This window comes from Podarcis muralis, chromosome Z (genome assembly GCF_964188315.1).
Source record: "Podarcis muralis chromosome Z, rPodMur119.hap1.1, whole genome shotgun sequence".
Taxonomy (NCBI): domain Eukaryota; kingdom Metazoa; phylum Chordata; class Lepidosauria; order Squamata; family Lacertidae; genus Podarcis; species Podarcis muralis.
Window position 1 is genome coordinate 45,248,779 of NC_135673.1, and position 23,928 is coordinate 45,272,706.

A 23,928-nucleotide genomic window follows, 5' to 3' on the forward strand; every position below is an offset into this window, starting at 1 on the left:
AAAAAATATATTTAAAAACCCAGAGAAGTATCAGTGGTTCAAAAGCCAGGAGCAGTTGGGAGGATGGAACTAAAATCATATTTTAACAGGGCATTGGGATGCTCAACTGCAAAATACTAAGGGTGGGGAGTACCTATTTCTACTCCAGTTTCAAACAAGTACTGCAGTGGCTCAGCCACATGGTGTATTCCATGGACACAGTAGTACAAAGAGACTGTAGTAGCAGTACAGTGGTACCTCTGGTTGCGAACAGGAGGCCCGTGTGCAACATGAAAAGAGCACAACCCGTAGCAGCACATTTGAGCACGCCCGGGTTACGATTTGGTCTTCTGCGCATGCGCGTGATGTCATTTTTGCGTGTCTGCGCATGCGTGAGCGGCGAAACCCGGAAGTAACCCTTTCCGGTACTTCCAGGTTGCCACAGGACTTAACCTGAAATAACGTACCATGAAGGAAACGTAACAGGAGGTATGACTATTTGGTAAAATGAACACCACCACCCCAAATCCAATTTGGGAGAGGAGCAGCTATGTATATCGCTTCAATAGATTGAAAGCTTCTTCAGGAAACAGGATCAAAATCCCCCCCTCCATTTGAATAAGAACAAAAAATGATAATAACTTTCTCTAAAAAGAATGAGGGCAGTGTCTGCCTGTCAAATTTCCAAACCTCTAATGTAAAAAAAGCAGCAGCAGCATAATTATACAGCCCACGCAGGACATAAGTGCCTTTCCCCCACAAACTTTTTTGATGTGAAATGACAGCTTACATAGAACTTGGAACAAAGCTGCTATATAGAGTTAACATTCCACCACACTCAACGTGCGCATACCTAATTGAAAAGCAGTGCAGTGATTCATCTGGCTGTCCTACTTCCTTTTATCACTAAACATGCATAGGACTGCACTGTTAAAAGCAGGGATAGTTGGTACTTAAAAAAACCCCAACAACAATATTTGTTGGGAATTTTAAATACATTATCCTTCATTATTTTTGTATGCTGCTAAACATGGTTCTAAGGTTACGGAGTGGCAATGTGAAAGTGCTTTGTTTTTTTTAAAGAAGGAGAAGTGTGATTTAGGACATTCTTTCTCTCTTTTGTTGGACTGACACAAGGAACGTCCAGTATGCGATGAACAGATGGTGCTCACTGCCATAAGCTGTCCTCCCTTTACTGGCAGTAGTTCTGGACTTCTATAACAGCTGAGAGTGCCAGGCAAAAATCCTGCAGGTGAATCTCCCTACACTGCTGAACTGAAGTTATTTGGTTGCAGATAATGTTAAAAGTGGAAGGAGGACCAGAGCTCAGTGGTTAGAGCACATCCTTTTGGATGCAAGGAACTCAATCCAGGTTAGACCTTGGGGAAAGGCTGCAACTCAGTGGCAGAGCATCCTCTTTGCATCCAGAAAGGCACCAAGGTTCAACCCTTGGCATCTCCAGGTAGGTCTGGGACAGTCACCCTGCCTGGAACCCTCAAGAGCCTCTGACAGTCATAGACAGTTCTGAGCAGATGCAGATTTAGGGGAGTGCAACTGGTTCGGTCTTACTGGGTGCAAAGCCTCGAGGATGCTGCATATATGATGTACATAGAAAGAGATTATTTAAAAAAAACTTTATTCGCATTAGCCAATGGACATAGCAACAGTAAAACATTACAGCATATGCAGAAAATTAAATTGTGCTTTTATATCAAATTTCATTTTCTGCTACCTCCACTTCTTGCCTTCCACTTTATGTACATCATATTCAGGACTTTAAATTGTGCTTTTATATCAAATTTCAAGTCCTGAATATGATGTACATAAAGTGGAAGGCAAGAAGTGGAGGTAGCTGAATTTTGGCAGCCCACAGGGCGCTGCTGAACCCAAGGTCCACCACTGTACTGAGCTAGATTGTCCCATGATCTGGCTCTGCATAAGGCAGCTTCTTAGATTACTTAAATATTTCCCCTTTTCAGCACTGTGAAGACTAGAGTCTAAAATTATCATTTAAGGGGTGCATGCTGGTGCGTCACAGCTTTGGTTTCCTGGATTTCCAGGTAGGGCTGACCTAGGTGGGCCAGAGATCTGACTCTGCCTAAAGCAGCTTTTAAACCCCACCCCACCCCAGCCTGAAACTCTTGAGACACACAATCCTGTTAGTACAGACAGTCCTGAGCTAAGTGGACAAAGTATCTACCTAAGTGCACCTCGCGTTTCTAGAGGCGCTTTGAGAGCTGGCACAAGGGGTGCCAATTTGAATAAAATGGGGGTGGCAGCAGGTAAGCCCCGTCCCACATAATCACATGACACAGCACACACACAATTTGAATGGTAATGCCCGTCAACGGAGCAGAGTAGTAGAGTTTTTTCTCTCTCTCTGCCTTTTTAAAAAGAGATGTTTCCACTTTGTAAAAGCCTTTGTGGCCTTAAGCTACATTTTTTATGATTTTTTTTTTAAACCAGGTTGGTTGAAAAGGTAGAGGCAAAGAGGTGTCACTAGCAGTAATGACATTAGATGACTTCACATTACAAGAAAATGCTGTCATGTTACTCAGAAGATCTTACTAGCAAATGATCAGGAGTAAAACTTTCACGCTAGAAAAGACAGTAGAAGTTGGTACCTGTGTTGGGTAGTGTTTCTGAGCTTGAGAGGGCAAACTGTTAAGTATTAAAATAATATCTTCCAGCGATGTAATTGTTGTGTCTTGAGATATATTGGATATTGTGATTGACTTGAAGTTCCTATATGCTTTCCCCTATTTTGTTAGAATAGAAGGCGGTACCTATAGTGATTGAACAGTTTAAAAATAAAACTGGTAAAAGATGGAATGTCACTCCTGTCTTAATGTTAGATGTTGCAAGCGGATTAGTGAAATTAAGGTTAAACTACAGATGAGTTATTGTGTTTCTGCCTAAAGTAGATATTTCTTAAATTGAATTTTGAGATTGTCACAGGAATTTTGGATACACCTTTCCAGCGCCTTCCTTTATTAAAGGGCTTCTCTCAGCAGCAATGCCTGTCGTAACACCCCAGCCTGATACATCCTGCATTATCTCATGTTGTTTGACAGTGTGGCTAGTTAGTAGTAGTAGTGTTTTTGGAAAAGTAGCCTAAAGAATGGATTACTAGGAACTTGGCAACACATCTTAATATTGCTGCTATTTAGGGATTGATTGACCTAAGGGCTGGAACTTTAAATCTTTTCTACAGAACAAACTGACAGGTCAGTTAATACTCCTAATGCCTTTGATTTCAGTATGTTGTTTTGCTGATGTAAGCACAGGTTCTGTTAGGTTTATTGAATCTTGATTGTGTAGCTAACAAGCTGAAATACAATATTAATTACATCCAGGTAGTTTAAGAAATTGTTTCACACATGTGTATATATACCTTTTCCTCCCCTAAAAAGCAAATCACACTAGCTAAAGAACTTTTTGTAAGCTGGCACTGAAACATTTTATGTTTGGTTGCACCGTGTTTGAAGCTTTTTACAGTGCAATACTTGTATTATTCTGTCAATTTAAACCAAAGGTAATTTTTTTTCATGCTTTCTCTCTACTGTAGTGCATGAAGAGCTTTTATATGTTTGTAATAGATGTAAAATCAGAAAAGATCACATATCCTGGGTTTTTTATTTACCTAAACTATGTACAAGCCTTTGTCCAAAATGTAAGGTGTTAAACTAAATTGCATATTAACCCATGAGTGTATTTTCCTAAGCATAGTTATGTCAATAAACTTTATTAAGGGGGGGGCTGTCCCCCTCATATATTTTATTGGGAGGGGAGATCTCTTGTTGGTCTGTAGGGGTTGGCTTCTATGGCAAGGTGGCTCTTACACTAAAGGAAAAGCCATACACTCACAGTGCTATGCAACTCTCCGCTGCATAAGGGCCAAATCAGACTGGAGACGTCTTGCAGGCCTCCCCTGAAGATCCAAGCCTATGAAAGATCCTCTCTAGCGTGTCCTCTCCCTAACACCAACCTGTCCCCAAGCCTGATGTAAAGAGGGGTTCTCAGGCATGTGTCTCCAGCATTATAAATGAACAGGAACAGCGTTCCGGTTTAAAGCCAGTGGCGGTGCAGTGCCTATGGCTTTGTCTCACATACAGGTGAAAGTGCAAAAGTTCATCAAGAAGTTTCAGGTCAATATCTTCTGGGTAGATATTCCATCAACAATTCTACACCTTGCTGAATTCCTTGCTTAGATACTATCAGGATAGCACGAATGGAAAACAATTCTGCAACACAATACCTCTTTTTAAATTGGCTTCAAGTGCATCTAATAAAGGAATATAGGTGTCAGGGGTTCAGGAGCAGAGGCAAGGGCAAGGGAGGAAACAGAGAGCGAAGGGGAGGAGGCAGAAGAAAGGATGAGCGATGACGACGACCCGAGATCTCCGAGTCTCTCCAGTGAGTCGGAGGATTCACAGAAAGGAGCACCAGTGGCCAAGGCAAGGGGGGAGTTTAGGGGGGCACCCCAGGGAGATAGAGCCAGAGGGGAATCAGAGGAGAGCAGTTGGAGATCGGGTCCAGCGTCACCGCCAGAGAGCAGGGAAGAGGAAAGGAGCCAGGGGGCAAGCGCTGGCAGCTCACAGCAGGAGGGAGGGCACGAGTCAGGGGTGGCCACACCTCCATCTGGGAGCGAAGAAACGGTTAGACGGAAGGTGGAAGGTTGGGCGCGCGCGCCAAGTTCAAATGCACAGGAAGGAGGCGCAGTAGGCAGCCCGGAAAGAGAGCCGGGTCCTAAAGCCCGGCGCAAGGAGACAGGAGAGTCCGGGGGGTCAGCGTCCGAAGAATCCCGGAAGGAAGAGACCCAGGGGGGCAGAGGGACCCAGAGAAGAACAGTCAGGCGGAAAAGGTGGAGCAGGGCTAGGATATTAAGTTGGTGTACGAGGGGCGGAGATTCAGACGGAGCTTCGCCGATCTAGCTACTAGACGTAGGGTTGCACGCAGCAGCTTGAGAATGGAAACTGTAACTCAATAAAGACTTTTACTTAATGACCGTTGGCTAGCGTGATCCTCTGTGAGCTAGGATCTTGAAGCAACCCTGACAATAGGAATAAAGGGTTTTATCTTAAACTTATCTCTTGAAGAAAGTGCATCTAAGGCATCAGGTGCACTACTGTCATTTCTTTGCCGTGCCCTCACTCTTTGTCTCCTTGTTTTATAATTGACATTGAGCAAGTTGGCTTTTGCCTATTTCTCAAGCTCATCAAAATCTTCTCTGATTTTCCTTTAAAAATACAGAAAACTCAACTTCTCTAGAGCTTTGCTGAGTTGTTCTTTCAAACAAGGTCTATCCTCTTCTGTGTCTCCTATTTGCAGCTCTTGGATCTTGCTAGCTGGCTTCTTAAGAAAAAGAAAATGGGCAAGATGTCAGTGCTGTGCTCTAGCCATGCAAGTGCCAATATTCTAACTTTACCCCAAAAATGTTATAAGAACCTTTAGCACACCATGTATATATCAGTTTTTCTCAAAGACAGACTCCAACTTGTGTCTGACCATCTGTGCACATCACTGTAAGTCATGACTTACTGTAGATGAGCAAATTACGTCTTTGCTCCTCACAGCTAGTGCTGGAGTAAGGAAAAATAAACCACGATGTTAAGTCAAGGTTTGTTCTTGGTGTACCAATCATGGTTTATTTCACTCCAATCTCCAGTTTGTTTGTGTACAGTAAACCTTGGGTTATGGCTTGACATGACACTAAAATGTTCAGCTGTAATACACAACTGCCTTGCAGAATATCTTTGGGAGAAGAAAAGGCTTAAGGAGTAAACCGTACACTAATTTGGAGTGGAGTTCCTAAGATGGTTGGATGGTGCCTTGCACACCTCCTTCTGGCAACACCTGCTGCCATGTTGGTGCTAAACGTGTTGCTCTGCTTCTCTATGGACCACATCAGTGAGGTCGGGGGGGGGGGCGGTCTTGTCTTCTGGGTAGCCCCGGACCTCCATACACACTACCCAGGCTTGCTCCCAGGGAGGTCACTTCAGTGCTGTTAACAGTGTGATTTGACTTCACTCCTGGAGGCGTACTCCATTGCCTCTCAGGACTGACTGATGCCGACAACAAGCAAGACACAACAATGACCAGGTGACTGCTTTACCTGCAAGCCACCCACCACAAAAGCAAGCAGGCCCTGCATTCAGCTCCCCTCCAAACCACAGTGGAGCCAAGTTCTTACTGTAGAACATATACCAGAAAATTCTGCAACCATCCATTGCTTATAGTGGTGAGAAGTCCTGGGAAATAAGGTCTTAACGTCGCATCACTAACAGAGGGCTTTTCAACCCTCCAAAAGGGCAGAACGCACTGCTAATATAAACTGACAAGTGTTTTTCAGAAGGTCCACTCTTTTTCTAGCATGCATTAGTTGGGGGCTAACTGATTTAAATAAATTCAAATCCAATCCTGGCCATTCTTCCATGCCGCAACTCAGGAAAGTGGCTGTTTTCACATGTCACAGCAAACCATGCTTTACTGTTAATGCAAGATGCTGCGTACTTCACTCCTCTCATAGCACAGACTACATATCACAATATAAGTACAAAAACAAGTGCAGTTTTGCTTGCTTTTTTGCAGTTACAGGATTAAAGGTAAAGGACCCCTGACAGTTAAGTCCATTCGCAGATGACTCTGGGGTTGCGGTGCTCATCTTATTTTACAGGCCGAGGGAGCCGGCGTTTGTCTGCAGTTTCTCCGGGTCATGTGGCCAGCATGACTAAGCTGCTTCTGGTGCAACGGAACACCGAAACCAGAGCAGCACATGGAAACGCCATTTACCTTCCCGCCTTTGAGCTCCAATATCACCGGAACCTGCCATTTTACTAGACATTTTCTGCCATTAAACCTTAATATTGAAAGCCCTTGCTTGTTCCTTCAGCAATATATTGGTAGCTCAAAAGTGTTGTTGCCAAAGCCATACTGAGAGCTAGACATCATTTATATGTTAAGTTCCAGCTACATGCTGGCAACGCTGCCAAGTTTTGGAGGCTTGCAAAAAACCTTCCCACCAGAGTGGTACCTATTTATCTACTTGCACTTTGACGGGCTTTCAAACTGCTAGATTGGCAGGAGCAGGGACCGAGCAACGGGAGCTCACCCTGTCGCGGGGATTCAAAACACCGACCTTCTGATCGGCAAGTCCTAGCCTCAGTGGTTTAACCCACAGTGCCACCCGTGTCCAATATAGTTAGTAGGGGGTAATCAAGAAATTGTTGCTGCAAAAAAGGAAGGGGGAGGAAGCCTGCAGAGGGCATGCTCCCCACTCTCAGCTTCGTCCTTGAGAGAGGAGTAGGAACCTTTTCCATTCCAAGGGTGACATTCATTTCTTGGCAACCTTCTGGGGCCATATCCACGAGGGGTAAGAGAAAAACTGAACGTAAATTTCACCTTTGGTGAAGCAGGCTAGTTTCCACACACACACATATACTGCTTACCAAACCAACCTCAGACCCTGGAGTCCGTTCCTCTTCAGGAATTGTAACACTGGCTGTCATCCCTTGATCATCACATTCTGAGGATACAGCTGAAAGACAACCCATTTTGCCAAAAATTTAACCAATAAAAGTGTGTATACTTAAGATGCAGGTAAGGGAAGTAACAGTACCACTCTATTCTGCCTTGGTCAGGCCAAGCTTGGAACACTGTGTCCAGTTCTGGGCACCACAATTTAAGAAAGATATTGACAAACTGGAACACATGCAAAGGAGGGCAGCTAAGAAGACCAAGGGTCTGGAAACCAAGACTTACGGGGAAAGGCTGAAGGAGCTGGGGGTGTTGAGGCTGGAAAGTAGGAGACTGCAGGGAAATATGATAGCCATTCTCCATATATCTCAAGGGCTGTTACATGGAAGATAGAGCATGTTTGTTTTCTCCTACTCTGGAGCTGGACTTGAACCCATGGCTTCAACTTACAAGAAAGGAGATTCTGACTAAACAATCAGGAAGAGCTTTCATGACAGCAGGAGCTGTTCAACAGTGGAACGGACTCCCGTGGGAAGCTGTGGACTCTCCTTGGAGGTTTCTAAGCAGAGCTTGGATGACCATCTGTCATGGATGCCTTGGCTGAGATTCCTGCATTGCAGGGAGTTGGACAAGATGACGCTTGGGATCCCTTCCCATGCTACAATTCTGTGACTCTTAAGTGCTTGAGACAAATGTGCAGTGAAAGGAACTGAGCTTTGATTACCTTGGGGCCCAAGGGGTTTAATTCTCCCCTGCCATGGGAGAAAGAAAACACGAGCAGCCAAATGCAAGCAGCGAGAGAGTTGGCTACATTAGCCTTTGCTAGCATTTGCAAGGAAGCCAGTTCTCCCTAGCGCCTAAAGATCAATGTCAGAATCCGACCTCTGGAGCAACCAGGAGATAAATGGAGCAGGCTAAGTTATGCCAAGAGCCCTCTTGCCCTTCTCTGAAAACTTCAGATGTGGCATTAACATTCAGTATAATTAACATATGCAGCTTAAACACAGCCCTCAAAATGGGTGCAAGTGTTTAACTATTTGCAGCTCACTGTGGATATTGGTTTAAACAATGTATTATCTAAGTTCTAACTTATCCCAACCTACCATTCTTCAGCCCATATTTTATATGGCACCTTTTAAAAATAGTTTCCACGCATAACAAACTTACATGCTTTCATCTCTGCTGGACAAGGCTTTTTAAACTGTTTGGCTTTTTGGGGAAAGCTTCCCAGGAGACATTCCCCTGCTTCCTGGGATGTTGTTCCTGCAGACCAGGTCGCTCTCCTCTTCCTTGTCCTTGGAAACTTAAAACATAAAATAAAAATAAAAATCAAGGCACGTAGGAGAATTAAAGGAAGTGAGATATTTTTAAAAGCACAATCCCATTTGCTGATGTCTTGGAATTTGTACATGGCCTAGTGATGACAAATTCAGTTGAAGCTAGTTGTAAATTCTACCATAAGCATTTGCAAAAAAGTTGCAATGGGAGAGGGGAAACTTTCCTAAAACATGTTTGCAAGCACCATAAGCAACTTGAACTTGCTGTGTCTCACTAGTCAGGTGACAAGTAGTAGCGTCAGAATTCAACACAAAGCCTTATTTTGCGAGGTTGGGAGCCCGGGAGAGCAACATGAGAAGGACACAACTGCCACATGCCCTTCGATCCCAGCCCTCAGGGGTAAGGCTGGGACTGAAGGGCACATGGCAGCCTTCTCATGCCGCCCTCCACGAGCTGCCAAGTTGTGGAGGGCCCTGGGTGATGAGGGCTGGACTGGAGAGCAGCAGGCTCCATTCACCCTCCCGCTCTGCACTCCTGGCACCACTAAAGCACACTCAGTCGCTGGTGCCTGTTCTTATACCAGCTTCCCGATATGAACTTCCTGCTTCATGCATGCATTAACAGAGCTATGTTAAACTTCCACACATTGGAAGGTCCTTTTCTACAGTGACACCCTTCTAGTCCTTCTGGTACTGGAAGTCTTGGCAAGAAGTTGCCTCAGTTCAAGAGACTTTTCTTCTATCGGTTGAACCTGAGTCAGGTTTTATATAAAAAGAAACACACAATAATAAGTAAGTTCTGCTTTCTTACTCAGTTTTATGAAGGGTTTACCTTAAACTTCCACGCATTGGAAGGTCGTTTTCTGCAGTGACACCCTTCTAGTCATTCCCAGGCTTCCCTCGCCCCATTTGATTACTTAATAACAGCTGATACAAGAAATGTGGAAGAGCCACCAGTTTTCCACCAAAGGTCCCACAACACTTCAATTTTTAAGTATTACCTTGAACTCTTGCGCTGATGCAAGAGAAGCTGAAGTCACGAGCATCTCAGTGAGATTCTTTATTTTCTCCTGCAGCTCATTTTGAATAGCATACTTCTCTTCAACAATCTCTGCCGGCTGGGATTGTGATGAGATCTACCAAGGGAAAGCATCAATACCAAAGGTCGAAAGGCACAAAATGTTGCTCATTTTACGGTGTACATGATTTCCCAAGCAAGTTAAATCCATTATGACGAGGGATTTTGTATAAGACCCACTGAAAACTTACACACACTTTTGGGAATACTTTACTACCCCAAGCCAAATTTTCAATCTATTTTGGGGTAGTAAAGGTAAAGGTACCCCTGCCCATACGGGCCAGTCGTGACTGACTCTGGGGTTGCGCACCCATCTCGCTTAAGAGGCCAGGGGCCAGCGCTGTCCGAAGACACTTCCGGGTCACGTGGCCGAAGCGTGATGAAGCTGCTCTGGCGAGCCTGCACCAGCGCAGCACACAGAAACGCCATTTACCTTCCTGCTATAAAGCGGTACCTATTTATCTACTTGCACTTAGGGGTGCTTTCGAACTGCCAGGTTGGCAGGCGCAGGGACTGAGCAATGGGAGCTCACCCTGCCGCAGGGATTCGAACCGCCAACCATACGATTGGCAAGTCCTAGGCGCTGAGGTTTTACCCACAGCGCCACCCACGTCCCTATTTTGGGGTAGTAAAATACCTTAAAACAAATCCATGTGTGTAATGCCTGGAGAAGGTACAGTGGTGCCTCGCAAGACGAAAAGAATCCGTTCCGCGAGTCTCTTTGTCTTGCGTTTTTTTCGTCTTGCGAAGCAAGCCCATTAGCGGCTTAGCGGATTAGCGCTATTAGCGGCTTAGTGGGCTTAGCGGATCAGCTGATAAGCGGCTTAGCGGATCAGCTGTTAAGCGGCTTAGCGGATCAGCTGATAAGGGGTTAGCGATCGGCTGTTAAGTGGCTTAGCGGATCAGCTGTTAAGCGGCTTAGTGGCTTGGGGAAAAGGGGGGGGGGGAGGAAAAAAACCCTGCAGGAACTCGCAAGACATTTTCATCTTGCGAAGCAAGCCCATAGGCAATTCGTTTTGCTAAGCACCTCCAAAACGGAAAACCCTTTCGTCTAGCGGGTTTTCCGTCTTGCGAGGCATTCGTCTTGCGGGGCACCACTGTATTGAAGTTTACATTACAGAAAAAAATACCCTGACGTGTTACATTGGCTAGGATACCCGTGTGCTTTTGTGTAGACCCCTCCATGCTTGCGAGGATTGTGGCTGTTAATCTGTATATTACTGTGATGATAATAACGTACTGTAAGTACTAACAGCTGTGAAGGTTAAACATCAGCAAGAAACAATGAAAGCATTCCGGTCATTTCTATGAAATTGAGTCTGCACCCGCCTCCCCACCCAGTGTGGAAAGGGTTGCATACAAGCAATGATCAATTCTTCATCTTCTATGGTGATCACTCGAAGCCAAGTAAGATTGTCTTCCATAAACACGGTTTTAACAATGAGTCCGTAAGTGACTGTGGAGGCCAATTCTGGACCCACATGTCCTTTCACAGTGGGGACATTGGTTTCCGGGTGGGAGTTGATCACGGTGTGGATTTGCCAGGCATGCCTTCCTCTTAGCACTTTTCTCCCTTGCGTCCTGAGTTTGAGTGTCTTCAAAGCCCATGACACCTTTGGTAAAAGCTGTTCTCCAACTGGAGGGATCGCAGGCCAGCATTTCCCAGTTGTCGGTGTCTATTTTTTTAGATTTGCCTTGAGACAGTCTTTAAACCTCTTTTGTTGACCACCAGCATTACGCTATTTTTAAGTTTGGAATAGTGTCATTGCTTTGGAAGATGATGATCAGGCAACCGCACAACATGACCAGTCCAACGAAGTTGATGTTGAATAATCATTGCTTCAACACTGGTGATCTTTGCTTCTTCCAGTACACTGATATTCGTTCACCTCTCTTCCCAAGTGATGTGTAAAATTTTTTGGAGACACTGTTGATTGAATCTTTCGAGGAGTTGGAGATGGTGTTTATTAGTGGTCCATGTTTCACAAGCATACAGTAAGGTTGGTAGTACAATAGCTTTGTAAACAAGCATTTTGGTTTCCCTGCAAATGTCCCGGTCCTCAAACACTCTGCACTTCAATTGGGAGAAAGCTGCACTCACAGAGATCAGGCGATGCTGGATTTCAGCATTAATGTTGGCCCTTGTGGAAAGATAACTGCCCAGGTAGGAGAAGTGATTGACATTTTCCAACGTTACACCATTGAGTTGGATTTGTGGCGCTGCAGAGGGGTGATTTTGTACTTGTTGGTGTAGCACTTTGGTTTTTTGGATGTTGAGTGATAGGCCAAGCTTTTCGTAATCTTATGCAAATATATTTAGGATGGTTTGGAGGTCATCCTCTGAGTGTGCTTGATCTCTTGAGCTTATTTTAATCCACCAGTGTTTTTTAGTTCTCTGGTTCTTCTTTGAACCTCAGCCTTAGCACTGGCACAGGTTTTTTTCTTAGTGGCACAGTTTCTATCTCTTTGCCAGATCTGAAAGGCCTTCCTTTTCTTGTCAAATATGTGTTCAATCTCACTGTCATTCTCATCAAACCAGTTTCTGGTGTTTCTTGGTTTGGTGTCCAATAGTTTGTTCACAGGCTGCAATAATGCATGTTTTTAGTTTGGTCCAGTGTTCCTTCATGCTATCAGGAAATTCTGAAAACGGATGGTCCTTAATGGGATCTTGAAGGCCTTGAGTGTTCATTTTGTGCCTTGGTTTCCTTTCTTGAATCCTGCGTCAAGGTATAATCTTGATAGCCACCGTGGAGCATATTAGTCGGTGATCTGTCCAGCAGTCGTCGGCGCTCATCATAGCTCTGGTAAAGAGCACATCACAGCAATCTTTAGCACGGATAATAACATAAGAGGTGCCAGTGGTTTGACTGAGGAGACCTCCATGAAGTTTCAAATTTATTTTTCTGTTGAAAGAGTGTGTTGGCAATAACAAGGTTGTGCGCTACACATATTGTCAAAAGTAAGATCCCGTTCTGGTTGCTGTTACCAGTTCCTTTTTTCCCAATAATCCCAGGCCACAGATCAAAATCTCACCCAACTCTTGCATTAAAATCACCCAGGAGGGTAATTTTATCTTCCTTGGGTGTCTCTGATAGGACGGTATCCAGCTGAGAGTAAAATCTTTAATGTCTTCATCGGCATCCAGTGTTGGTGCATAAGCGCTTATACTAGTAGCATCCAAAAGACATGCGATTGCATATGGCGATGAACCTGGAAATGACCTAAAAACATTGTTCAGCATGTCACGAAGAGAGTGTAACAGGGCTGGGATACACTTATACATGCTACTCCAGTGTATGTGGGGGCCGGGAATGGAACCCCCGCATGAAATGGTTGTCAACTTTATTAAGAGTTGCCATTAAATTAGGCCAGACTCTTAAAATGGAGACTGCGTCTAAACAGAGATTACGGCCCCCTCACTTGGTATAGGCAGCTGGCCTATAATCCAAGTCACCAACTAAAAGAATGCTATTGCCACCAGCATTCGAGATTACCATGGATATTTGAACTTCTAAAAGATAAATGTGTTGTGCTTTTAAGGTGTAATTGCTGGCAAAATAGAGCATGAATCCTATTTCAAAACAAAACAAAACAAAACAAAATATAGATGCAATTTGACCTGTTCCAGCCTAGAACACTCATATTTCCAAGAAGACAACTAACATCTTCAATTTGTTGTTTCAAGCTGTCAGTCTCTAAACGATACCTCTTTAGAAGGGCATCCTCATCTGTAACGTAATTTATTATAGGGCGGTTTTTCATTTTTTTGGCTGCATTCGCAAACTAGGAGAGATAGGCACATGGAGTCAGAACCGCTCTTTGAAGGAGAAGTCAGAAAAACTGACATTTGTGTAAAATATCTTTGAAAATTACAGAAGTATGGATCATAAAAATCAACATTTGCTATTACAGTAAATACAAATGGTACCCATTACAGTGGTGCCCCGCAAGACGAATGCCTCGCAAGACGAAAAACTCACTAGACGAAAGGGTTTTCCATTTTTTGAGTCGTTCCGCAAGACGATTTTCCCTATGGGCTTGCTTCGCAAGACGAAACGTCTTGCGAGTTCTTGCGAGTTTGTTTCCTTTTTCTTAAAGCCGCTAAGCCGTTAATAGCTGCTAAGCTGCTAAGCCGTTAATAGCCGCTAAGCCGCTAATAGCGGCTAAGCCGCTAATAGCCGTGCTTCGCAAGACGAAAAAAACGCAAGACGAAGAGACTCGCGGAACGGATTAATTTCGTCTTGCGAGGCACCACTGTAAACGAAATGTTGCAGCGTACCTTCACCTCCCCACAGAAGGGATAAGCCTAGGTTACCAACCTGGTGTCTTCCAGATGTTGTTGAACTACAGCTTTCATCATCTGACCATGTTGACCATGGCTGATGGGAGCTGGAGTCCTCCAACATCTGGAGGGCAACAGAGAAGCTGTCAGGAGTTCAAGTAGGCCTTCCCCCCCCCCCCACCTTTCCTTTTCCACCTGATATTCAAGACTCCATGACTACCATGTCTTCACAAGTTCCCTTTTTAAGAGTTTGAGGGTTTGCCATCAGTATCCACCCCAGCTATGAGAGGAAGTGTAACACTACTTCCCTTTGAAGGTGAAGTCTGATTTCTCATAGTTCTATAACTGCAGATACATATACCAGAACAAAGCATGCCAGTTTAAAGAGAGGGGGGAAATACCTTCTTGCCTACTTGTTACTTGGGGCAAAACTTTCGGGGGAAGGAAACGGACCTGTATAGTTTTACCTGGAGGGTTCAAAGCGTTTCTTCGAACGATGTCAGAATGACCGTGAAGATGATAGCAGTCTTAGAATTGCCACCAAGTGATTTGTGCAGAAGCCATGTTAACGTACTGTCTCTGTAGTTGACGTAGGCTCTGGTGAAGGAGGATGATCAAAAAGGAGTAAGAAAGTTTTTACATATTAAGTAGAGGAAAAACTGGCCCAAGAGCCAATCTTTTACATCTAGGACAGAGACAGCCAATGTGGTGCCTTCCGAAGGTTGTTGGATGACAACTCCCATCAGGCCCAGACAGATGACCAATGGCCTGGCGGTGGAGGGAGTTGTAGCCAAACAACCTAGGAATGGCACTGCCTTGGCTGCCTGGCCTAAGATCACGTGAGAACACTTTTCAATACAGCACAAACTAAAGAACCCTTCTTAACTGAATTGTCCTTACCCACTCTGCTCTTCACAAAGGTTCTTGATAACTTGGCCCAAGATGCAGAGGCTCCGGTTTACATTGAGGCCTTCTTGGAGATGGATCCCTAGGCATTAAACATCAGTTTTTTATTTTCAGACAGTTCCTTCTACAAAAGTTATTTCGCTACCATATTGGGAGTTAACATAGTCAAGAGTTCCTGAATTTGGTTGATTTCTTCTTCATTCTCCATTATCCCCCCTTCCCTTCTGTATTGTTTTTACCTGCCCTTTAGGCACTTTATACGTGTGAAATAACAATACTGGTCATTATCCTGACAGAAGGCAATATCGGCAGAATGGGGGAGGCAATTTTCAGCGATTCCCATTCTGTCCTTAAATCTGCTCTGGGTGATTCCCCAACCCTCTGCAGATGATCAAAGAGGGGCACAGGGTCCTGCATAGGGTGAATGACCCGAAAAATATTATCTCCCCTGTTCTGCCAACAGATTCCTTCTGTCAGTGAAATGACAGCATTGGAGACACCCAATAAGACTTCCGCATTATTAGTGGTATGATGAATTATGCCATTTAACTCAGAAACGTTGAATAACTTCAGCCAAAAGGAGGAAGATAACGCTAGAAGGCCTATAACCAAATATTATAGTCATTAAATGTATATACTGTTGGAAAAACGCCCTGGGGGTGCCAGCAAGCCCCCAAAACTCTGAGCGTCCTCTGGTACACACAGCTCTGGAAAAGGCATCTCCCTTCTCTTACAGTGCACTTCTAGCAACATATACTAGCTGGTTTATGCACACTAATCTTCCGGCATAACACAGCAAGAGTGAGTGAGTCATCATAGAGCTAAGCTACTATTTACACACTATGTACAGACAAAAGCATAATGGCGTCACTTCTCTCCAGCTCCGAGAGAACAAACAAAGAAATAAAAGCGCAAGTACAGTGTAATAGTACCTGCAGTGGAAGAGGTAAGACCGTCTTCCTTTTCCAGACTCGTCCCAGACAGGCATGTGATTTACAACAATCTCATCTGCAGCATTGGAGGAGTGAAATTGCTAACATATACCACCCTTCATTCAAGGATCATGGGGCAGTTTTACAATGGTCTCTGCAGAAGCAGAGATGAGGAATTTGAGGCCCTCCATGTGTTGTTGGAAGACAACTTCCAGCATTGCTGACCACTGATCATACTGGCTAGGATTGCTAGGAGTTCGTATGCAACTTCTACAGCACTACAGGTCCCTCATCCTTGCCGTAGAGAAGTTAGATTTTTGTGCAAGAATCTACCAGTTGGGAATGTAACATCTGCATCAGTCTTGTGTTCCAAATGTTACGAATTTTACTGTTAAGCTGTAAATGGCTTACATAAATAAGAGCAAGCATGCCCAAGACCCTGGGGGTAGGAATTACTTGTGGGTTGTTGGTTTTTTTACATGTTTTACAAGTTAGGGTTTAGCAGATTACCAGAAAAGCTTGATCATCATCAGCTACATACCTTCAGCACCTGTTTGGGTAGCTCTTTCACTTCCTGCCAAATCTACCAAATTCTGAAAATTCAAGTAAGACTGTGTTAGACACCATTCTCACACAAGATCTATTCAAATCACCTATTGATTGAACAACAATTCCAAACAGTGGCAGATAAAAGCCTGAGAAAAATAAGTTCCTGAGACTACATGAGCAGAAAAAGGTCCCTGGCCAGGAGTTTAAATCAAAGGAACAACAACAATTTTGTGCAGCACTGGTCACTACATCTGGGAGAAAATACATTCAGATGAACAACATTTAACATTTCATGAAAGCGAAAGAACAGAGGAAATGTGTGTTAAAGGGAGCCAGTCATTTGTAGATTGCATCTCAGATCCAGGAGAAGAAAAAGGTAGAAGGATGTGCATACTGTGTAATCTGATGTTTTGACCACTTTAAGAAGAACATACATAACTGAATTTCTATTATTGTCCAAGGACCCAATGTGGCATAGTGGTGAGTGTGTGGCTAGGACCTAGGAGGCCAGGGTTCAAATCACCACACAGCCACAAAGCTCCCTGGGTCACTTTGGTCTCTCAACCTAACCTACCTGGTAAGGTTGATGTAAGCATAAAATGAAGGGGGACAAAATCAAGCAGGCCACCTTAGCTTCTTGGAGGAAAGGTGGGATATAAATGCAATAATAATATGGATGTTGTTTAGTCTACACCTCTTCAGTATGTTCCAGCAATGTCAATGGAACTTGCTTTTGAATAAAAATTAGGAATGCTGTGCCAAACAGACTTGAAACCCAGAGCAACTAAATTTCTGCTACTGCTATTTCCCAGGCAGAAACAGCCCTATTAAACTCTTCAGAAGTTAATTAGCCTTCCACAATCCCAATATATATTTGACTCTGCCGGCCAGATCTCAAACAGAAAGCACACAAGGCTAGCCCAATATATTTTGCTGCCTGAGCCAAAGCAGAAGATGGCACTCTTCCCCTCCCCACCTCTTTCTGTATAGCAAAGTCAACCAGATTGGTGGCAAAATAATATCTTCTACTTCATCTCATCTTCTACTTCATCTCAGGGGGGACGCGGGTGGCGCTGTGGGTAAAAGCCTCAGCGCCTAGGGCTTGCCGATCGAAAGGTTGGCGGTTCGAATCCCCGCGGCGGGGTGCGCTCCCGTTGTTCGGTCCCAGCGCCTGCCAACCTAGCAGTTCGAAAGCACCCCCGGGTGCAAGTAGATAAATAGGGACCGCTTACCAGCGGGAAGGTAAACAGCGTTTCCGTGTGCGGCTCTGGCTCGCCAGATGCAGCTTTGTCACGCTGGCCACATGACCCGGAAGTGTCTGCGGACAGCGCTGGCCCCCGGCCTCTTGAGTGAGATGGGCGCACAACCCCAGAGTCTGTCAAGACTGGCCCGTATGGGCAGGGGTACCTTTACTTTTACCTTACTTCATCTCAGGGCAGCAGCCTAGCTTAGGGGGAAGAGTGGGTCATATGGCACACAAACCTCTTTCCTCCAAATGTCAAAGCATTTGGGGCTTTCAGAGGAAAGGCAAGCTTAAGGAGGGACCCGACAGAGGTATATAAGATTATGCATGGTAACGAGAAGGCAGATAGGGCTAAGTTTCTCTCAATTTCTCTCTCTCTCATATAATACTAGAACTCAGGGCCACCCAACAAAGCTAAGATTCAGGACAGACAAAAGTGAAAGAACTTCACTCACCCAATACGTAGTAATGGCCACCAACTTGGAAGCCTTTAAAAGAGGATCACACAAATCTATGGAGTACAAGTCTATCAAGGACTACTAGCTATGATGGCTAAGTTCCACCTCCACTACCAGCTGCTGTGAATCACAAGTAGAGAAACTGCTTGGGTCTCAGGCACCTGGTTCACCACTGTGAGAACAGGATGCTAGAAAAAACAGGCCATTGGTCTGATCCAGCAGGGCTCCTCTCATGTTCCTATAACGTACACAAGCTGCATCATCCTTCAATAGTAGTTTTTTCTACCAACCCCCATTTACGAACCTCAGTTCTCTATTTCAAAGAACTCACCAAGTGAGATACCACCACAGGGCTATCGCAGCTTGAGATCTCCGTCATCTCTTTGCTTTCAATGATCTAAAAAAAAAAAAAAGTAAGCAAAGTTGTGAACTTGTTTTGCTATACCACCACAGATTACAGACCAACTAATACCAAAAAAATATTCCTTCCAGTAGCACCTTAAAGACCAACTAAGTTAGTTCTTGGTATGAGCTTTCGTGTGCATGCACACGAAGAAGTGTGCATGCACACGAAAGCTCATACCAAGAACTAACTTAGTTGGTCTTTAAGGTGCTACTGGAAGGAATATTTTTTTGTTTTGACTATGGCAGACCAACACGGCTACCTATCTGTAACTGCAACTAATACCAGTTTGTGATGTGTGGGTCTGTATACTGGAGCACACCTACCCTCGACCAACAGAACCTAACATCTTGTAGAATGCTTAAGGAGGCTTGCCTGGTGATTTTGTTACATATTTTAGGTGACAGGCAAAAATATTCCTCTTTGGCTAATTAAACGATCTATGGCCTTTTAAAACTGTGTGTGTGTTTCGTTGTTTTTGTTTATTATTATGGCATATATTTTTGTGTTTTTATATTGTAAATCACCCAGTGGTAGAAATGTATAATATAACAACAACAACAACAACAAATCTCTCCCTCTCATATCCTGCCAGACATCATAGCCAGGTACTAACCAGGAATAAGGAATCTGGTGCCCTCTGGATGTTGTTGGACTCCATCTCCCATCAGTATGGCCAACAGTCAGGACTGATGGGACTTTGGAGTCCGGGAACATCAAAGAGGGCCAGACGTTTCCGATCTCTGAACTAAAATAAATCAGTAAAAAGTGAACATAAATACTAAGGCAGTTTTGATATTTGTGGATGCGGAGAAGGCCTTTGACAATATCTCTTGGAGTTTTATGAAGAAGAATCTCCAAGGGATGGGGGTAGGCCAAGGTTTTGAAAACGGTATAGGTGCGATTTATTCAGAACAAAAAGCAAAGTTGATTGTAAATAATGAGGTTACGGAAGAGTTTAAGACAGAAAAAGGGGCACGTCAGGGGTGCCCAATCTCCCCATTACTTTTTATATCAGTCCTGGAGGTTTTGCTGAACATGATTAGAAGGGACCAGCTGGTTAAAGGGATACAGGTCGGAGCTAAACAGTACAAATTGAGAGCATTCGCAGATGACCTGGTACTTACTTTACAAGAGCCAGAATCTAGTACAAAAAGAGTTTTAGAAATAATTCAAGAGTTTGGTCAGGTAGCAGGATTTAAACTGAATAAATTTAAAACTAAGGTAATGGAGAAAAATTTAACACCTATGGAAAGGGATAGGTTTCAGAATGAGACAGGCTTAGCTGTGGTTAAGAAAGTGAAATATTTGGGGATTAATATGACAGCTAAAAATGTGAATTTGTTTAAAGATAATTATGAGAAATGCTGGACAGAAGTGAAAAAAGATCTAGAAATTTGGTCAAATCTGAAGCTTTCCTTGTTGGGTCGAATTGCAGCTATAAAGATGAATGTATTGCCTAGAATGTTATTTTTGTTCCAAACATTGCAAATTGTTGACAAAATGGACTGTTTCAAGAAGTGGCAGAAAGATATTTCTAGATTTGTCTGGCAGGGCAAGAAGCCCAGAATAAAATTTAAGATATTAACTGATGCATACAGGCTCTACTCAGCGCTCCCTTTCACGAGCCGCATGGAGCGTGTGTGCAGCGCTTGCAGGCTTTTCCCCGAGGAGGGAGAAAAGCCCCCAAGAGCCACACACACACTCCGCACGGCTCTTGGGGGCTTTAACGGGAGGTGGGGGAAGGGACAGAGTGCACGGCTCTGTCCCTTCCCCCACCTCCCACAAAAGCCAGGGATAGCCGCGCGAAGCCTCCGCAGGGCAGCGGCATGAAGGCTCACCACTTCCCTGTGAAGGCTTCGCGCGGCTAAGCCAGAAGCAAGAACAGCTAGAGGGAGTGCTGCAATCCCGCTGGCTATCCTGGCTTCTTGCTTGGCCACGCGCAGCCTCTCCCAGGCAAGGGGAGCCTTCATACAAACCCTAAGAGGGTTTACAAACTACTTCAGTGTTTATCAAGTGCTTACCAAAGGTAAAAGATTTGGTCCCATCAAGCTGAGATATGGTGCATTCTTCAGTTTTCCAGATAATACTCTCTTCCTCCGCAAGGTCTGCATTCTCGCTTAAGGAACAAAACACTGTTAGAGATTCCAGAGTATAGAGAAATTGATGGTGTTAAAGAAATACTTATACCCACACTAATCTAATTGTCTGGTCCTGAGAGTATATCTAAAGATGTTTGCAGCTGGACTTAACTTTATGACAATGGGCAAGTTATATTGAATAACTTGCTGTGCAGAGCATGTGCAAAGCGCATTGTAAGTACATATTTGTATCCAAATTTAAGGGTTGTGGAACCAGTCCTAGGAATGAAGCACCTGTGAGTATGTGTTTGCTTTGTCCCTCTGAGAACAACTTTTTAAATCCAGCTCCTATTTGATTAAATGCCCTTTTAGAAGTACGGCTGCTCTTCTGGAGCATTTTAGACATAATCTTCACATTCTGAAGATTATAAAACAAGTGCATCTCACATTTACAGCACAACCCTATGCACACCTACCTAAAAGACATATAGCATTTTTAGGTTATATGGTTTTATTGACACTTACTGTATACAGTCATACCTCGGGATGAATACGCTTGAGGTTGAGTGTTTTCGGGTTGCGCTCCGCAGCGACCCAGAAGTAACGGAACGTGTGTGGACACTCAAAATGACGTCATGCGCATGCGTGGAAGCGGCAAAACGCAACCCGCACAGACGTGTGTTATGTTCGCTTCAGGATGCGAACGGGGCTCTGGAACGGATCCCGTTCACATCCAGAGGTACCACTGTATATGACCTGAGCATAGGATGGGCTCACAGCATTAACAATCTAGCAGATCTTGCTTCTCCCATAAATCTCTATGGCTGCTCCTTCCATCTGCTGCCAGAGCTTTGGGATTTAGCCCATGCAGCATGTCAAGCCATCCAGCCCACCCCAAAACTCTCACACCAACACCCTCTGCGCTTTGGAGGCTTCACGTTGCTTTCGCCAAGGAGCCCGCATTCACTCCATAGGACGCACAAACATTTCCCCTTCATTTTTGGAGGGGGAAAAGTGCGTCCTAGAGAGCGAAAAATACACTATTTAACTTACATGCCACCCTCTGCAAGGAGCTAAAGTGGCCTTGCACATCTCCCCCCTGCCTCACTTCATCCTCACAAGGACCCCACAAGGTAAGTTAGGCTGTCAGTCAAGTGACTAGCCCAAGCAAGCTACATGGCCGAGCAGGGATTTGCACCCTGGTTTCCCAAACTCCTAGTCCAACGCTCTAACCCCGTGGTTCCCAACGTGGGGGCACACGCCCCACAGCGGGGCAATTTGAGAACGAGTTATCCACAGTCAATGGCCTTTTAGGCTTCCTCCACGTGAATTTGGGGGGTGGGGGTCACTGAATAAAAATTATATGTCACGGGGGCGGGGGCATTAGGATTTTAGAGGTGGGGCATGGTTAAAGAAAAAAGGTTGGGAACCACTGCTCTAACCACTTTAAGGAGAGTGAGTATGCAGGGCTGGAAAGACTTTCATGATTAAGTATTTGCAACATCAAATCTATTAACCCGCCCTTCACCATCAAGCCAGGCTTACTGAAATTTAAAAGCCCAGATTCCCCCCCTTTTTTTTTTACCCACGCGCATTTAAAACAGCTGCAGTCGAGGGGGAGTGAAGCAGTTAAAAGCAAATAGAAATAGAGTCGCAGGGAAAAGGTTCCCGAGTCAGGCTTCCTTCTCGGGGCTTCGCGTGCATGCATGTTAAAGTCCCGCGCTTACTTCAGAGTAGACCACTTAGAAACAGCGGAGGGGGGTTACTGCGGAGCAACATGCGGGGGTCTTCGCCTGCGCCTCTGGAGAACAACTCCCCTTTCCCAGCCCCAGCAGCTCACCTGGCGGGGAGCGGGCGCACCCGAACGCAGGCAGTGACAGCACCTTCCTCGCACATCTCGCCGAAGCACAAAAGACGCCGCTGCTGCCCCCGCCCCCCGGGCCGTTTTCTATTGGTCCGCGGGTGACGTAGGCGCGCAGTCCCCGCCCACAAGTTGGACCGTAGTAATGCCTAAGGGCGGTGGAAGGACGGGCGAATCGATCTCATGCGCCTGGGCGGGGGGAGGCGATGAGACAAAGAGCTCCCGATCCTGTATAAAGAGGGAGGGAGTTTCCAGAGGGAGTTTCGGGGGAATCGAGCCTCCTTCTTATCTCTCGGGAAATGAGTGAAAAGGAAGGGGGAATACTCCCCTGGCTTCCCCCCTCGCCTTGTTTCCCAAGGGCCGTGGTGGTGCTAGGGTTAAAAAGGTCCCTTCGTTCTTTCCCCCCCCTCCCCTCCGTCGTCTCTCTTCGGTGGTGTCGGCCTGGCAGGGAAGCCGCTTGCTGATTGGCTGGATCGGATTCTCAGCCTTGCGAGCGCGTGGATTAAATGCGTGCCCTTTAAAGCGCTGGTGTTCTTCGCGGAAGAAGCTGCGAAGCCTCTACCCCTTTTTGATTGAGAGCAGGGCCGGATTTACGTATAAGCTAGACAAGCTATAGCTCAGGGCCCCTCTCTCTTGGGGGCCCCAGAAAAATTAAAGGAAAAAACACTTGGATGTACATTTCCAAAATATAAGATAAAAAATAAAATAAAACCCAGCCCATCTAATCTTTGTATTCTCTGTATTCTTCACAAGCACAACCAAACTTTTGTGTTTGGTCCCTGTTTGTGTAAATATTCATTTAAGCATTCCCATTGTTTCTGTACCATAGTTTTAGATTTATGCCTTATTATATCTGTCAATTTTGATTACTAGTTTACTTAACCATTCCCTTTTTGTTGGGATGTTATTTCCTTTCCAGTAACTGGCCACCAAAGTTCTCACTGCTGTTGTTGTGCATAGGAATATGTTAATTTTATCTTTGGGGATATCCTTACTCAAAATTCCTAATAAGTATGCTTCTGCCCTTTTGTTATATGAAACCTTTATTAATTTTTTAAATTTCTTCATGGATCATTTCCCAGAATTTTTTGATCTCTGAACATTTCCACCACATATGGTATAGAGTGCCCTTCATCTTACTGCATCTCCAACATTTATTACTAATCGATCTATTCATTTTTGCTAGTCTGTCTGGTGCTATATACCATCTGTGGTGCATCTTCATATAACTCTCTCTTATTGAATTGCAGGCCGTAAAATTTATGTTTCTCCCCAAAAACTTTTCCAATCTTCCATATCAATTGTATATCCTAGATCACATCCCCACTTTAGCATATTCTCTCCTTTTACTTCTTGGTCTATTAAACTATACAGTTTCAAATGTGTTTTTTGATTATTTTGTA

General features: G+C 44.6%; 1 protein-coding gene across 3 annotated transcripts; it reads right to left on the minus strand.

Moving 5' to 3' along the window:
• Positions 1–5,198: 5,198 nt before the first annotated feature.
• Positions 5,199–22,684, minus strand: LOC114589168 (centromere-associated protein E-like). 3 transcript variants are annotated; one of them, XR_013391279.1, is made up of 11 exons: positions 22,505–22,600; positions 20,608–20,702; positions 18,512–18,577; positions 16,472–16,523; positions 14,993–15,080; positions 14,560–14,689; positions 13,474–13,593; positions 9,734–9,868; positions 8,623–8,758; positions 7,437–7,516; positions 5,199–5,334 (listed from the first exon to the last, which is right to left on the minus strand). XR_013391279.1 is itself a non-coding variant. In XM_077922218.1 (11 exons), the coding sequence occupies exons 1-6, from the start codon at positions 22,558–22,560 to the stop codon at positions 14,569–14,571; spliced, it is 474 nt and encodes a 157-aa protein (XP_077778344.1). In that variant the 5' UTR covers positions 22,561–22,684; the 3' UTR covers positions 5,202–5,334; positions 7,428–7,516; positions 8,623–8,758; positions 9,734–9,868; positions 13,474–13,593; positions 14,560–14,568. The 3 variants fall into 3 exon arrangements, 1 of the variants encoding a protein (XP_077778344.1); XM_077922218.1 differs by having other exon boundaries at positions 5,202–5,334; positions 7,428–7,516; positions 20,608–20,698; positions 22,505–22,684; XR_013391278.1 differs by lacking the exon at positions 5,199–5,334 and having other exon boundaries at positions 5,545–7,516.
• Between the last annotated feature and the right edge of the window lie 1,244 nt (positions 22,685–23,928).

What these genes read in the sequence shown, in the direction of transcription:
- LOC114589168 (XM_077922218.1), bottom strand. Translation starts at nt 22,560, where the DNA reads ATGTGCGAGGAAGGTGCTGTCACTGCCTGCGTTCGGGTGCGCCCGCTC. An exon ending in GTGCGCCCGCTCCCCGCCAG is followed by an intron (nt 20,699 to 22,504) that starts GTGAGCTGCTGG and finishes TCCTTAAGCGAG; the next exon opens with AATGCAGACCTTGCGGAGGA. An exon ending in GACCAAATCTTTTACCTTTG is followed by an intron (nt 18,578 to 20,607) that starts GTAAGCACTTGA and finishes TTTTTTTTTTAG; the next exon opens with ATCATTGAAAGCAAAGAGAT.